Source organism: Myodes glareolus, chromosome 14 (genome assembly GCF_982192425.1).
Source record: "Myodes glareolus chromosome 14, mMyoGla1.1, whole genome shotgun sequence".
NCBI classification, from domain to species: domain Eukaryota; kingdom Metazoa; phylum Chordata; class Mammalia; order Rodentia; family Cricetidae; genus Myodes; species Myodes glareolus.
The window spans coordinates 4,842,107-4,858,174 of record NC_142039.1 but is presented as its reverse complement, the minus strand read 5'-3'; the positions used below and the strand labels follow the sequence as shown (position 1 = coordinate 4,858,174).

Sequence of the window (16,068 nt, the reverse complement as noted above, 5' to 3'; positions counted from 1 at the left end):
TGGAGGAAGACAACAGAAGGAAGGAAGAAAGGAACGAAGGAAGGAATGAAGGAAGGAAGGAAAGGAAGGAAGAAAGGAAGGAAGGAAGGAAAAAAAGAAAGGAAGGAAGGAAGGAAGAGAGAAAGAAAGAAAGAAAGAAAGAAAGAAAGAAAGAAAGAAAGAAGGAAGAAGGAAGGAAGGAAGGAAGGAAGGAAGGAAGGAAGGAAGAAAGAAAGAAAGAAAGAAAGAAAGAAAGAAAGAAAGAAAGAAAGAAAGAAAGAGAAAGGAAAGGAGGAAGGAAGGAGGTCAACCAACTAACTACTCCAGATGCACAAGTCCCAGGATAGAAACAAAAACAAAAACGACATCACTTCCCCACAACTAAATCCCATAATAATAGAATCTAATGATAGTGACCTGGAAGAACTTTTGAAGACTTCAGAATAATTATAATCTTGTTCAAATAACTCATAGAAGACATGAACATACTCTGAGAACAAAAACAATGAGATGAATGAAGTGAGAAAGTCAATCCAAGATGTGAAAACAGAATTCAACAGAAACAGAATTGCTGAAGAAAAGTCAAATCGAAGTGATGTTGGAAATGCAAAACTCAATAAGCCAAGTATAAATCTCAGTGGAAAGCCTCACCAATGGAATGGACCATGGGAAAACAGAGTCTGGACTTGGAGGATAATGCATAGGAAATGGAAGGTCAATTTTTGAAATAAATATGAAGAGAAAGTGGGAAGCCAGGTAAAGAGCTAACCTATATATTATGGGAATAAAAGGACATGACCACACTGAAGGCATAGAATATATTTTCAGGGCTGAAGAGATGGCTCAGCGGTTAGGAGCACTGGTTGTTCTTCCAGGGGTCCTGAGTTCAATTCCCAGGAAACCACACACTGGCTCACAACCATCTGTAATGAGATGTGGTGTCCTCTTCTGACCAGCAGGTATACATACAGACGGAACACTGTATATGAGATAGATAGATAGATAGATAGATAGATAGATAGATAGATAGATAGATAGATAGATTCTTTAAATAAATATTTTCAATAAAATCATAAAAGAACTTGGTATTGTAGCATGCAACCTTAAATAGTGGCACTCAGGAGACTGAGGCAAGTGGATGTTTGTGAACTCGATGTCACTCTGGTCTACTCAATAAATTCCAGGCCAGTTAGTGCTACATAGTGAGGCTTAGTCTCAAAAACAAAACAAAACAAAACCAGAGAATAAAATTTCCCCAGTCTAGAAAAAAAAATACTTATCCTGGCAAAAGCTAAGTAGAAAAACATTGGAGTTAAATGATATCATAAGTCAAATAGATCCAACAGATACCTACCACCAAAACACTAAAGAGTACACATTCTTCTCAGAAGTCCATGAAATTTTCAAAAACTGATCACATATTAGGACACAAAACAAGCATTCACAATATACGCATAAGCACCACATGTGTGCTTATTACTCATGGAAGTCAAGAGAAAGAGGACACCAATATTTGTGAGCCACTATGTGGGTGCTGGAACCTAAAAATTATAATAGGAAAGGAAATAATATCCCGTATTCTACCTAACTACAATGCAGCAAAGCTGCTTATCAACAAGAGAAACTACAGAGAGTACACAAACTCATGGAAACGAAACAACACACTACTGAATGGTGACTGGGTTAAGAAAAAAACTAACAGGGAAACTTTAAAATTCCTAGAATTGACTGAAAATGAAAACTAGCATACCAGAATCTATGGGAAACCATGAAGACAGTCCTAAGAGGAAGGTTTATTGCGCTAAGTACCTACCATAAAAAAAACTGAGAGGACTAGAAAGATGGCTCTGTGGATAAGAAAATTTGTTGGTCTTATAGAGTTCAGTCCCCAGTACCTACATGACGATGCATAACCGTGACTGCAACTCCAGCCATAGGGCTCAGAGGCGCTCTTCTGACCTCATGGGTATCATGCATGAGTGTCGTACAATACATGAATGCACATAAACATTCATACACATGAAAAAGTAAGTCTTGAGACAAATTTAATTTGAGAAATCTCGGACTAACTACTTAATGATGCACTTGAAAAAAACAAAAAACAATGCCCAAAAACTGGACAAGAGAGGACAAAAATGAGGGTGAAATTAAGGAAATGAAAAATACAGAGCTGGTTCTTAGGAAAAAAATTAGCAAGATTGACAAACCACTAGTGCACCAGTTCTCAACCCTTTTGGGGTCAAAGGACCCTTTCACAGGGTTACCTAAGGCCATCAGAAAGCACAGATATTTACATTATGATTCATAACAGTCACAAAATTACAGTAATGAAGTAGCAATGAAAATAATTTTACAGTTGGGGGTTACCACAACTGTATAAAAGATTGCAGCATTAGGAAGGCTGAGAACCACTGTTCTAGTGAAATTAACAAACAAAAAAGACAGAGAAAATAATGAATCAACAAAATTAGCAGACACTATCAATTCAGAGAATCACAGACATACTTTAAATTTTGATACTCTACTAAACTGGAAAATCTAAAAGAAATGGATGGATTTCTACATGCAAATGATCCATCAAAGTTAGACTATGATGAAATAAATATTTTACACAGACCAATAGCAAACAATTAGAGACAGAATTAGTAACGTAAAATTCCCCTAACTGGGGGCTAAAGAGAGAGCTCAGCAGATAACAGCATTCACTATACTTACGCAAATGGCAGTTCACAACTGCCTGTAACTCCCGTTTCAGAGGATCGAATACATACATGCAAGAAAAACACAAACTTTCTATTTCCCAACTAGAAAAGCCTAGGGTCAAACGGATTCGACATAGAATTTACCAAACCTTCAAAGAACTAATACCAGTATTCTTCCAACTTTTCTATAAAGGATTAAAAAAAAATCTTTCAACACTTTTTGTTGTTACTGCTGTTTTATTTTTATTTTGTTTTGCTTTGGTTTTTAGAGACAGGGTTTCTCTGTGTAACAGTTCTGGCTATCCTGGAACTCTCTCTCTAGACCAAGTTGGCCTTGAACTCAGATATCCCTGCCTCTGCCCCCAGAGTGCTGGGATTAAATGAGTGAGCTACCACTGCCCAGCTCAACACATTGTTTTTATAAAGCCAGTACTGCCTGATAACAAATCCAGATAGGCAACAACAACGAAATTATAGGACTGTAGGCCAATATTCCTATTGAATATACCACAAACTTTCTCAATAAAATACTTGCAAACCACATTCAAGAACATTTATAAGTATTATCCAAAACCAAGCAGTGGTGGCATATGCTTTTAATCCTAGCACTTGGGAGGCAGATCCAGACAATATCTGTGAGTTTGAGGCCAGCCTGGTCTACAGAGTGAATTCCAGGACAGCCAAGGGTACATAGAAAAACACTGTCTCAAAAAAAAAAAAATCAAAACAAAGGTATCATCACTATAATCAAGTCATCTTCATTCCAGAGACACAGGGATGTTTCAACATATATAATTCAATAAGTATAATGGCCATACAAACAGACTCAAAGATCATCTCTTTAGATTCAAAAAAGGGCTTTGATAAAAATCCAGTATCACTTCATGACAAAAGTACTAAGGAATCTGGTCATAAATGAGACATATCTCAATGAAGGATCAATGAGTCCACATCATGAAAATGATAACTATAAATAAACCTCTAGGTATTACCACTAAAACAGGAATAAGACAAAGATATATACTTTTTTAAAATATTTATTCATTTATTATGCATACAATATCTGCCTACATGTGTGCCTGCAGGCCAGAGAGGGCACCAGATCTCATTACAGATGGTTGTGAGCCACCATATGGTTGCTGGGAATTGAACTCAAGACCTTTGGAAGAGCAGGCAATGCTCTTAACCACTGAGCTATCTCTCCAGCCCCCAAGATAAATACTTTTTTCATTCCTCTTTGACATAGTTTGTGAAGTCTAACTAGAGTAGTAAGAAAAAAGAGGGAGATATAAGGAAAACAAATAGAAAACAAGAAATCAAAGTTATTTTATCTCAAATGATATAATTCTATACATAAAATACCCTCAGAAATTCACCAGAAAACTCCAACAGCTGATAGAGTGTTAAATAACAAAATACAAAATTAATATATAACAATCAGTATCCTTCCTACATACCAGATGACAAACATATTGAGAAAGAAACCTGGGAAACAATCCCATTTATAACAGCCTCAAAAACAAATCTAGAAATATATCTAACCAAAGAAATGAAAGACCTGCACAATGAAAATTCAATACTGAAGAAACTGAAGAAGATACTAGAAGGAGAGACCATCCTACTTAAAGCATTTGATTCCCATCAAAATTTCAATAAAATTCTTCATAGAAATTGAGAAGTTAATCTCAAAATTCACATGGAAACTTAAAAGACAAAGACTAGCTAACACAATCCTGAACAATAAAAACACTGCTGAAGTACCACCCCTGATTTCAAGTAATAGTTGAGAGCTATAGTAATAAAACGAGCGTGGTATTGTCATTAAAACAGACACATTTGTTAATATAATAAAACTGAAGAACCAAAGATAATCCCACATTCCTACAGTTCCCTGATTTTCAGCAAAGAGGCAAAAATACATGTTGAAGAAAAGACAGTATCTTCAATAAATGGTGCCAGTCAAAGATATGGAAGAATAAAAGTAGATCCTTATCTTTCAACCTACACAAGACTCAGCTCTAAATGAGCCACAGACCTCAATGTAAGACCCTGAATGTGAGGAGGAAGGGAATGTGCTTCAGCTTCTAGGCACAGGGAAGGGCTGTGTGAACAGGACCCCACTAACACAGCCATTGACCGACAAGTCACAACGAGCTTCTGTGCAGCCAAACAGTCACCAGTCCAGCGGCAAAGCAACTTCCAGAATGGGAAAAAATCTTTATCACCTAGACATCTGACAGAGGTTGTCTAAAATATACAAAAAACGCAAACAAAAAAACAAACCCAACTTAAAATGGAGCATTAAACTAAACAGGGAAATCTCAAAACAAGAAATACAAAGAGCTAATAAATACGTCTTTAAATATTCAATATCTCTAGCCATCAGAGACACGCAAATGAAAACCACTTTGAGATTTCACTTTACCCCAGTTAAAATTACTATGGTTTTTTTTAAGGACCACAAATGTTGGTGTCTATGTGAAAAGGCGAAACACATTCACTGTTGGTGGGAGTACAAATTGGTGCTTCCACTTTGTAACTCAGTGTGAGGTCCCCTAGAAAGCTAGAAACAGTTGTACTATAAGATCCAGTTTTAGCACCTGGGCATATTCCAAAGGACTCTCTATTCTTTTACAGAGATATCTGCTCATCAGTATTTACTGTTACTATAGTCACAAAAGCCAGGAACAGGAAGCGGCCTTGATGTCATCGAGTGATAAGTAGATAATGAAAATGTGGTACATGTGCACAATAAAATATTTTTCAGCTGCAAAAGAAAAAATGAAATTCACAGGTAAATGGATGGATTTGAAAATAATCATTCTGAGTGAGGTAACAAGAATCCAAAAAGACAAATGTCACATGTTCTCTCTCATTCATGGATGCTACCTTTGAATTTCTAGATAATTCTATTTAAATTAAAATACCCATAAAAGTCAAAAAACTAGTAAGGTGCCACAGGGGTGGGCTTAAAGTGAAGAGGGATAGCACACAGGTGTGTGGTGTGAGGGAGGAGAAAGGAAAATAATAACAGGAAGGGTGAAGTGGGGCAAGGAATAGGAAGGCAGGATACAGAAATGTGGGAAGGAATAGCTAACATTAAAGATCTTTGAAAAAAATATAGAAACTTCAACTAGAGAAGTTTCCTAAAACATAGAAAAGGACTTTAAAGATGTTACCCGATAATGGAGACAAGGCCACTCGCAGACACCATAGGCAATCAAATAAAAAGTTCAGTGCTAAGTATGGATCACCACTTTTCAAGCTGTTGGTCAATGTACTCCCATAACAATGTACGCCCCCACAATGTACGCCCCCCAAAACATTACAGGCTATTGCCATTGCTCTTCCTCCAGAACTTGATGGTAAGACCCAACTGCTGAAGATAACACACACTTGAGTCATAGGACAAGGAGAAATCAAACTGGCACCAACCTAGAAGCTTCATCCCTTACTGGCTAGGTTCCACGGTGCATGCTGCCAGAAGAGAAAAGTAACCATCAACCAAATTCAGCTGTGAACCCTGTGTGCTACAGGAACTACTGTCCGGCAAGGTATGTTCACTTAGTACAACTGTGTGGCAAGAATGTCATGGGAGCAATCATACACTTTCTGGCTGGATTTAAAGCCTGCTCTACAAGATGGAACTCACACCCTGGCACCATTAACTGGGCAGAAAGACAACAACAAAACTCACATGGCTTCCCGCCCCTCCCCCAATTTATTAGTATTTTTGTTGTTATAGTGGTTATATGGCCTGGGATATTTGACTGTCTTCAAAGAAAGATATATACACAAGACATAGGAAGAACAAGGTTTAAGGTTTCAAGAACCTTAATCTGCTCTTAAATATCAAAATGGATAAGTAAAAAGTAGCATTTCACTTCAGATGAAGAGATAAATTCAGTTTTAAGCAAGCAAAGATTAAATCCATTTAAAAATGAATTAATGGTGGCACACACCTTTAATCCTAGCACTCAGAAGTTAGCAGATATGCAAGTTTGGCATGACTTGAGAAATCTCCCGAAGTGCAATGGAAAGTAAGTAGTAAAGAGAAAATAAGGACAAGTGTTTGAGGGGTGGGGAGAGCAGCAAGCACTTTTACCTGCTGAACCATCTCTCTGGCTGCCCTAAAACAATTTTTATAACCAAAAATTTCACATAAATGCAAAATGTTTTAATATACTCTCTCTTCTATTCACTAACTATGTCTGGGTACCTGCTCAGTGTTTCACAGGCCAGTGCTCAGCCAGTGGGGACTAAGCAGAAAGCATCAAAGTCCCGCCCTCCCAAGTCAGAAAGGAAGAAAACAATTGGGGAATCAAATGTTTTGGATAGTGCTCGATTCTTCAAAGAAAAATCAAAGCAAGGAATGAGAAGGAAATGCAGCAGAGGAGCATGGGGATCTGATGTGAAAGGGGAGGGGACATCGGCACAGAAAGCCTAAAAGAAGAGAAGGCAAAAGTCAGAGAGAGGGCTAACTAAGACTGTATATATCTCATTCCAAAAATCAAAGAGTCGTCTTCTCAAGAACAAGCTAAAAACATAAAGGTGGCATATGTTATACTTTATAGTTTGAGGCTTTTTTCCTCAGGGCTTTGACAGCATATAGAATGAACACACAGCAGGTAAGATTTTACCTTTTTATCCAGATCCCCTGAAGAATAATCTTCTTCTATAGGATGTCTGAAGCATAGGTTATGCTGATGCCACCACATCCACTGAGAACCCACTACAGACAGTAGTTAATCTGAAGAAACAGGGTAGGTGATGCGATTGATAGCCTCACTTGGCTTTGGAACTTTTTTAAAAAGTTCTAAAAATGACACTTATACTAGGGAAACCTCACAGTGTTGTAGCACAGCATGCGATCAGCACCTAGTAGACCAGCTCCAGTGTGTAGCTAGGTTCCCTCACGGTGGGGTTTGTGATGTCATAATAGAGCTGAGAATGTCACAGACATGGGCCTGCATTCAGGACAGCTAATAAGAGGTTAAAGAGATATGAATTCACAATATAGCAGACCACAGGCTCTGTCCACTCTGCTGCCTGAGAGATCAAATCTCAAGAATTATCCAGATTAACCTCAAGGACTAAAATGAAATTCCCTTCAATGATCAGGAAAGTTGTTGATGTGTCTTGATGGAAAATAGTGTTTAAAGAATATCTCAAATATTTAGAGGCTGAAAACAGAAAAACAGAACACTATAAATTGAACACTTGAGGCCGGGCAGTGGTGGTGCACACCTTTAATCCCAGCACTTGGGAGGCAGAGGCAGGCAGATCTCTGTGAGTACAGAGCTAATCCCAGGACAGCTAGGGCTGTTACACAGAGAAACGCTGTCTCAAAAAAACTAAAATAATAATAATAACAAAGACATACAATAGAATATTTTATACAGCCTTAAAAAGAAGGAAACTTATCTCAAGCTACATGGATGAACTTAGAGGAAATTATGACAAATGAAATAAGCCAGTCACAAACAGATAAATTCTAGACAACTCTATGTCTAGGAGGTAGGCAGTTAACTTCATGGGTTCAGAGAGTAGAGTAGAATAGCAAGAGGGAAAGAAAAGAGACCTGTTTGTGGGCAGAGTTTCATGGGATCAGAGAGTAGAGTAGAATAGCAAGGGGAAAGAAAAGGAGACCTATTTGTGGACAGAGTTTCAGGTTCCAGGGTAGAAAAGTTCAATACTTGCTGTATAAGAATGAGAACCTCAATATGGACCTCTGGTACCCATGTAAAAATCCAGGTGTGACCCTGGATATACCTGTAACCAGTGCAGTACTCTGGATGCCACACAAGTGAGCACAGGTGAGCATTTATCTCCCCATTCCCCCAAACACATGCATAAACTATTTAAAAAAGTAAATTTTTTTAAAAAAATTACCATGGCTTGTAAGATGGCTCAGTGTACAAAGGTACTTGCTAAGCCTAACAACCTGAGTCCAATTCCTGAGATCCACACTATAAAACAGGCTCCTCTGACCTCTGTATTTATCCCAACAAACAAGATGAATAAATAAAAAATACAATTTTTAAAAATGGTTAAAGTAATAGGAGAGAGAGGTTGACAGCTACAAGCACTTGTTCTTGTAAAAGACCCAGATTCAGCTCCCACACATGGTAGATAACTGTAGCTCTCATTCCAAGGGATCCAATGCTAACTTCTGACACCTTCTATAGGCACCATCTAGGCAAAATCACACACACACACACACACACACACACACACACACACACACACACACCTAAACAAAATAAACAACTACAAGTACCTGTGCATGGTGTCTCATGCTCTAATCCTAGCAACTACAAGGCTTAGGCAAGACGATTGCCACTTGTTCCAGAGTATGTAAATATAACTAAAGCTATTTAGATATGTAGTATTTTTGGTTTTTAGCATTCTGATTTTTGGAAAGAGTTTCTTTTGGGTTATTTAAAATAGATCCTGGGCTGGAGAGATGGCTCAGAGGTTAAGAGCACTGACTGCTCTTCCAAAGGTCCTGAATTAAATTCACAGCAACCACATGGTGACTCACAACCATCTATAATGAGATCTAATGCCCTCTTCTGGCCTGCAGGTGTACAAGCAGGCAGAACACTGTACACATAATAAATAATAAAGAAAACATTTTTAAAAAATAAATAAAATAAAATAGATCCTTTAAATTACTAATGAGTTTTTTTCAGGGTTGGGTGGGCTCACATTGTCAGGTTCGGCCATAAGTATCTCCTCCTGGTAAGCTATCTTGCTGTCTTGCTGGCCTAGTTTTTATTTCTCGAGGACAGACTCTCATGTGGCTCAGGCTGACTCTGAAGTCACTGTGTAGCAGAGTCTAATCTTAGAAGCTCTAATCCTTCTACCTCCAACTCCTACGTACTAGGAATTATAGGCATAGGGCACTACACATAGCTACCCTGCAATGTGACCTTTGAACAGAGACGAAAATGGTGCCACACATAAGAGGAAAGTTATAAAGCAGAGAAACAAACTGCAGCCATTGCCTGGTGGGCTCCCTCTCTCCACTCATCAGTACAGAGCCTTAAGGCAAAGACCAAGATCAACAGTTTCCAGGTCTTTAAAATATGATCTTCAGATACCTGATTAGCAGAAGCTCTGGAAAGACCAGGAGTGCCACAGCTACTAAGATCAAACCATATCACACACAAAAGACACTGAGCATTTTGGTCACAACTTTTAGTTCCTCATGGTTTAATGATGATTTGGTCACATAAGAAAATAAATAATCTTCATACAAAGCTGAACTTAAGCCTAAATTACCATCCTCAAATTTAATTTTATTGGCTATCAGAAACTAATAAGAATAATCAGCCACTTTGGACACATGTAACAGGATTTAAATACTTTTGGGCTTGACTTTTTGATTTATACATACATATATATTATATATAATATATATTACTATGTAATAATAGTAATTACTCGGGCATGAATAGCTTTAAATACTACAAGACCTAAATGATTAATCCTGCTCATAAACTGAACTTAAGTCTAAATTATCATCCTCAAATTTAATTTTATTGAAGTTAGAGGATGACTTGAAGAAGTTGGCTTTCTCCTTTCAGGAATCAAAGTCCAATTGCTTGGTTTGGCAGCAGGCACCTTTACCTGCTGAGTCATCCCAGTGGCCCCAAAACTAGGTTTCAATAGGTTTAAAGAATTAAATAAGGAGAAAGGATAGGAAAACTGAAAGTATAGATTCCTTAAGATGGAGTAATGAGAATAGAAAGGAGAATAGAGACTTAGGACATGTCTGAATGAAGCTGTCCTCTAATCTCTACATGAGTGTCATGGAACTCACATGATGTGTGTACACACACACACACTATAGATAGATAGATAGATAGATAGATAGATAGATAGATAGATAGATAGATAGATAGATATCGAGATATATATATATATATATAATGCATAAATCACAAGTGCTTTGGGGGAAGCTTAGTGGTAACCTATTCAGCAATTTGTGACTGAGGCCTGTACAGCTAGAGTTCACCAGTCTGATGGACCCTTAGAACTGCACATCTATCAACTTAAAATGAACGGACCTAGTGTACTGACTGTGCTCAGTAGATGTCTCTGGAAAAATGATATAAGCAAAAGTTAGTGAGTCAGCACTAAAGGAAAAGAAAGGAGAGGCAAAAGGAAGGGTTTATTTCAACTGTGACTTCAGCAATAAATGGCAGAATTTGAGACCAGGAAATACAGTTTAAAAGCAAAATAAAACAGAAACACCCAAAGTGGAAAAAATATATACTTTTCATTCTATTCTATTCTATTCTCACAGATAAAATAGTGAAGGATATGCACAAAAATGTCAAAATGATTATACTATATCTCTAGATGTTAAGATATAGAGTTTCATTTGCTTTCTGCTTGCTTATTTACTTATCAGTTATCTGTGTGCGTCTTGGGGGGCACTCCAGTGTAACTGCACATGTGAAGGGAGATTAGCAGGACAACTTTTGGTATTGGTTTTTCTTCTTCTACCATGTGGGTCCTAGGAATCAAACTCAGGTCATCAAGCTTGGTAACTAAGTTGCTAAGTCAACTTTCTAGCCCTATGTGTGCCAGTACACACACACTAAATAAATAAATAAATATTTTACTTAAGATTCTGGGGGCGGGTGCTGGAGACAGCTCAGAAACTCAGAATGTTTGCTGTTCTTTCAGAGGACCCAACTTTGGTTCCCAGTACCCACACTGAGCAGCTCACAACTGCCTGTAACTCCAATTCCAGGGGACCCAATAATTCCTTCTGGCCTCCACTGTTACTTGCAGATGCATGTGCACACAAACACACACACACACACACACACACACACACACACACACACATACATCTTTAATTATAAAAAATTATAGTAGTTCCTGTGTCCCACATGGCCATGACTCCACCGGAATCCTAGTAATGGTCTGCCTATTGGTTGACTGACTTTCAAACCCATCTCCACAGGGCTACTAGTATTCTAAACACAGTGGGCATATAAAAATATTTTAAGTGTATTTAGAGTACAGGGTACTTTAAAGTCTCAACTATCTATAACCGTTGGCATACTTTTACCAGTTCTGATTCCCAGACTAGACAGTAGACCACCTCCCAAAATGCTGCTTGTCTATAGTTTCCCATAGGCTAACTGTACTTTTGCACACATTCCTCTCTCCACCCAGAATACTCTCCCCTCTCTTTCCACACCCACCTAAAAAACTACTAGCCCTTGTACTTACCTCAAATGAAAATCACATAGAGTGCCTAGTCAACTGACTACTTCCTCTGCTATATGCCTCATTCTTTTTGCAGTGTATACAGCACATACCACCATTTCATGTGTACTGGAATTGTTGAAATACTTATAGAGCTCATTACTCATGGTGCTTTGAAACAATGCTCCCCATTTGGGCAGGCACTGCTGGGGTAGGTCTGAGAGGTGGTCTTGCTGTAGGAAGTACATATCTGAAGGCAGGCTCTGAGAGTCTAAGGACTTGGCTCTTCTCTCTTCACTCTCTCTGCTCCGTGCTTTGCTCAAGGTCTGAACTCTCAGTATCCTGCTGCAGGCACCACTCCTGCCACTTGGTAACATTTCTCCACTCTGCCATCATGGCTACCTATCCCTCTGGAACCATAAGCCCAAAACAAACTCTTCTTCCTTAAGTTGGTCATGGTGTTTTAACACAGCAACTGAAAAGTAACTGATACACCACTTCAAAGCTTTATTTTAAGTCAGAAGCTACAAGTCTCTGTGTTTAAAACTATGGCAAAAGTCAGTCAGTAGGTATTCTTTTAAACATTTACTTTCTTAACTATTTAATAAACCAATAAACTCATAAATGTATTTGTTTTATTACCTATTTATATAAGTATCTTGGGATCTGATCAAGGGGCATTAAGTATTATTAGCACTCTCTGAATGAAACCATTTTGAAGTTTCAGACCTAACTGAAGCCAGATGTAGTAGCTCACACTTGGGTGTCTGAGACAGAAGCAGTACACTGAGTTTAAGACCAGGCTACACTAACTACATTCTTAGTTGTAGGTCATCTTGGATCAGAATGAGGTTTTCTTTCTTTCTAGTAGAGGTAGCAATGCCCCGATAGATATCATACACTATCAAATAAAAGCCCCTGTGGTGGAATGGATAAGAATGGCCTCCACAGACTCATACCTGAATGTTTGGTTTTAGTTGTTGGACTGTTTAGGAAGATGTCAGAACATGGTCCATGAATGAAGCTGTATGATATTTCTAAGACCCTATGAGAAAACTCCAAGTAAACAAGACAAGAGTCTGATAACCTCTGCTCCTCCATAACATAGGTTGTTCTTGGAATGTGCTTTTTGACCCTCCTAGATGTAGGGTTTACTTCAGATTATTCATTACAACTGGCTATTATTGGCTCATATGCCTCTACAGAAAAACATGTTTTGCCACATGCAGCCTGTCCCTGTGATTGCATACTTTACTTAGGTGACTCTTATTAACCCTCAGAGTTAATAATTGTTTGATGCTCTGAATAAAGTTGACTATTACATGAGACTTTAATCTGCCTCATTTTTAGGCCCCGCTATCCCCAGTTCACACTGCCAACCAGAGCAGTGAACAAGTGGCATCACAAATAGGGAGCTGAAGTCAGCTATGAGATAGACCCAGAGAAGGAGGTGTAGCGAATGTGATGATCTAGCTAATCTTGAACTCTCTTCACTTTTTAATAGGAATTAGGAGAGCCTATAAAAAGGCTAACTTTACAACATAAGCTAGGACACAGCTTGAAAATGGAATTTGTTTACCAATTTGTCCCCAGCCGCAGGAGCTGCACTTGGTATATTTGATGCAACGTCAGCAAAATCAAAATGTTTACCTACTTATGCACTACCCGATTATTTAGATAGATAGATAGATAGACAGACAGACAGATAGATAGTTTATATATATAAACTCTAGAAGGAGAGGTGACATGTCTTTGCATATTATCTTGAGAGGCAAGAAAAGTACTACAGATATTTGAATTCAGACTAAAAAGCATTTGTGTACAGTATGGCTCCTTCACTACCTTTATATTTAGTTATTTTTTCCCCACTAAATTGTCTCCTACAGGTATTATAGCACAAAAGGATAAACATTTGGACTGTATCTATTTATACCAGATGGGCCATAAAATACTAACTGCTTACCTTACTCTTCTTAATTAGTAAATCAGAGGAACTGATGTCCACAATTATATGGATTTGATCCTTGCTGTATTATATTACTTTAAACTAACAATCAGGTTTTAAGAGGATTGCAGAACACTATAGATTTTCAAATTTCATTCATAAATTACTTCATAATAAATTACAGAAGAATAGGAAACCAATATCCAGCTGGCAAACTATGGGATTTTTTTCATAAGAACTAAATTTATGATAACAAAAATTGTTTAACCTTCTCCCATTCCACAGGCAGATACTTATTTTATTGATGGCTCATCTAACAGTATAGGAGGAATTTATGGTCCAGATATTCATCAATCTATTAATATTTCTTTTTCATTAGCCCAATAGGTGGAACTGGCTTTTTTTCTTATCTATTATGGTTAGTTCATAAACCCTTAAATATAGTTTCAGATTCTGCTTATGTTGTAGGACTATTTCCAGCACTGGACTCATGGTTCTATTGCAGAAGGAAATAAGCAAGCTGAAGCATTAACTTGCCCTATTTTTACTTCTCCAGAAAATTGGGAAGGGTATGCATCTGCCATTGCAGATGGATGCACTGAAACATTATAGATCCCTCTTCAGCTCCTCTAGCCCTGAGCAATCAAGTCAGAGAGACAGTAGAAGTCACCAGAAAGATAGCAAACTTCAAACTGAAGGGCAAAAGGAAATATTCACCATATTATTGAAATCAAGTCTGCCAATGTGGGGCCAAGCTAAGGCCCTGTGCACCATGGGAGAAGTTATTTTACTAATGACTCTATGTTTATGCCTGGACCGCGACACTGTAATAGACACATGCATTCATCTAGGAAGAGACTGTGTTTAATTTTTTCTTGGGATTTAAACTGCTTCCTATTTGCAACAGCCATTATAAAATTTGCATTCCTATTAGAAGGCATATATGTACTTTTGTTTTACCAGATACCAGAATAGCTTTTCAAGATATTCTCTAGATTTTTCTGATCAATATAATAGTGTGACTGGGCATAATTTGGATCTCTGTTCTTGGTGACACAGTATTTCAATGCTTTCACTGTTCAAATATTATAATTTGCTTGCTTACAGGATACTCGTGCATCAAATGACAATTAGATTGATCTACAACATCTCAAATCAAAACCACTAGATATTCTGCTTTTAAAATAAAAAGGGAAAAAATATAAATAAAAAAGGGAAAGATGTCAGAACACAGCCCATGAATGAAGCTGTGGGAGATTTCTGAGGTCTTGTGAGAAAGCTCCAGGTAAACAAGTCAAACAGTCTTGTATCCTCTATTCCTATGGGTTGTTCTTGGGATGGGCTTTCATGCCCTCCCCCCAAGTATAGTAGATAGGAGTGAACTCAGCTCAGATTATTCATTACAACTGGCTATTACTGGTTCATATGCCTCTATAAAAAAATAAGTTTTTATCACATGCATCTTGTCCTTGTGATTATATACTTTACTCAGGTGACTCATCCAGATATAAGTTATCTAATGCTCTGAGTAAACTTGGCTATTGCATGAGATTTAATCTGCTTCAATTTTAGGCCCCACTCTCCCATTTTCACTCTACAAACGAGAGCAGTAAAAGGGAAGATTAGAAGGTGTGGCCTTGTTGGAGGAGATGTGTCACTGGGGGTGGGCTTTTAGGTTTTACAAGTCCCCACTTGGCCAGTTTAGCTCTCTTCTGCCTACAAATCAGGATATAAAATATGCAGCTACAGTTTCAACACTATGCCTGCCAAAACCTGCCTGCCACTATGCTTCCTGTCATGATGATCATGGACTAATCCTCTAAAGCTATAAGCAAACTCCCAATTAAATACTTTCTATTATAAGTTTCCTTACCCTAGTACTAGGAATGGATCATCTCCTTTTGAGTTGTTGACTAGTAAGGTACAACAGACTCCCACACACTACAAACTACTACTGCTAATATTATTTGTTACCCTCTGAAATGTGACAGTAAGACTCTGTTGCTAAAAAAAAAGCCACATACCAGAGTCGTAGAAACTAGTAGTGACCTGAAAGCTTTACCCCTACTGGCTAGCTTCCATAATGCAACAGGGTGCTATTCACGCTACTGGAGGAAAAACTAATCATCAATATCAGCCACTTATGAACCATACAAGCCACAATAATGATTGCCCTGAGAAGACATGCCACTGGTATAAGAGTGGCATGAA

The 16,068-nt window shown here is 38.0% G+C and overlaps 1 protein-coding gene across 23 annotated transcripts in view; it reads right to left on the bottom strand.

Annotated features, from left to right (window-relative positions):
• Crem (cAMP responsive element modulator) overlaps window positions 1-16,068 on the bottom strand; it is a 76,808-nt gene that overhangs the window by 38,882 nt on the left and 21,858 nt on the right. The window contains exon 1 of one of the 23 annotated variants that reach the window (XM_048460749.3): window positions 7,322-7,570. The exons of 19 other annotated variants lie outside the window; for them this stretch is intronic. In XM_048460749.3, the coding sequence (XP_048316706.1) occupies window positions 7,322-7,399 (78 nt within the window). In that variant the 5' untranslated portion in view covers window positions 7,400-7,570. Of the gene's footprint in view, window positions 1-7,321; window positions 7,571-16,068 lie in introns of those variants that run through there. 3 more of the 23 variants (XM_048460746.3, XM_048460757.3, XM_085698973.2) reach the window with 3 other exon arrangements.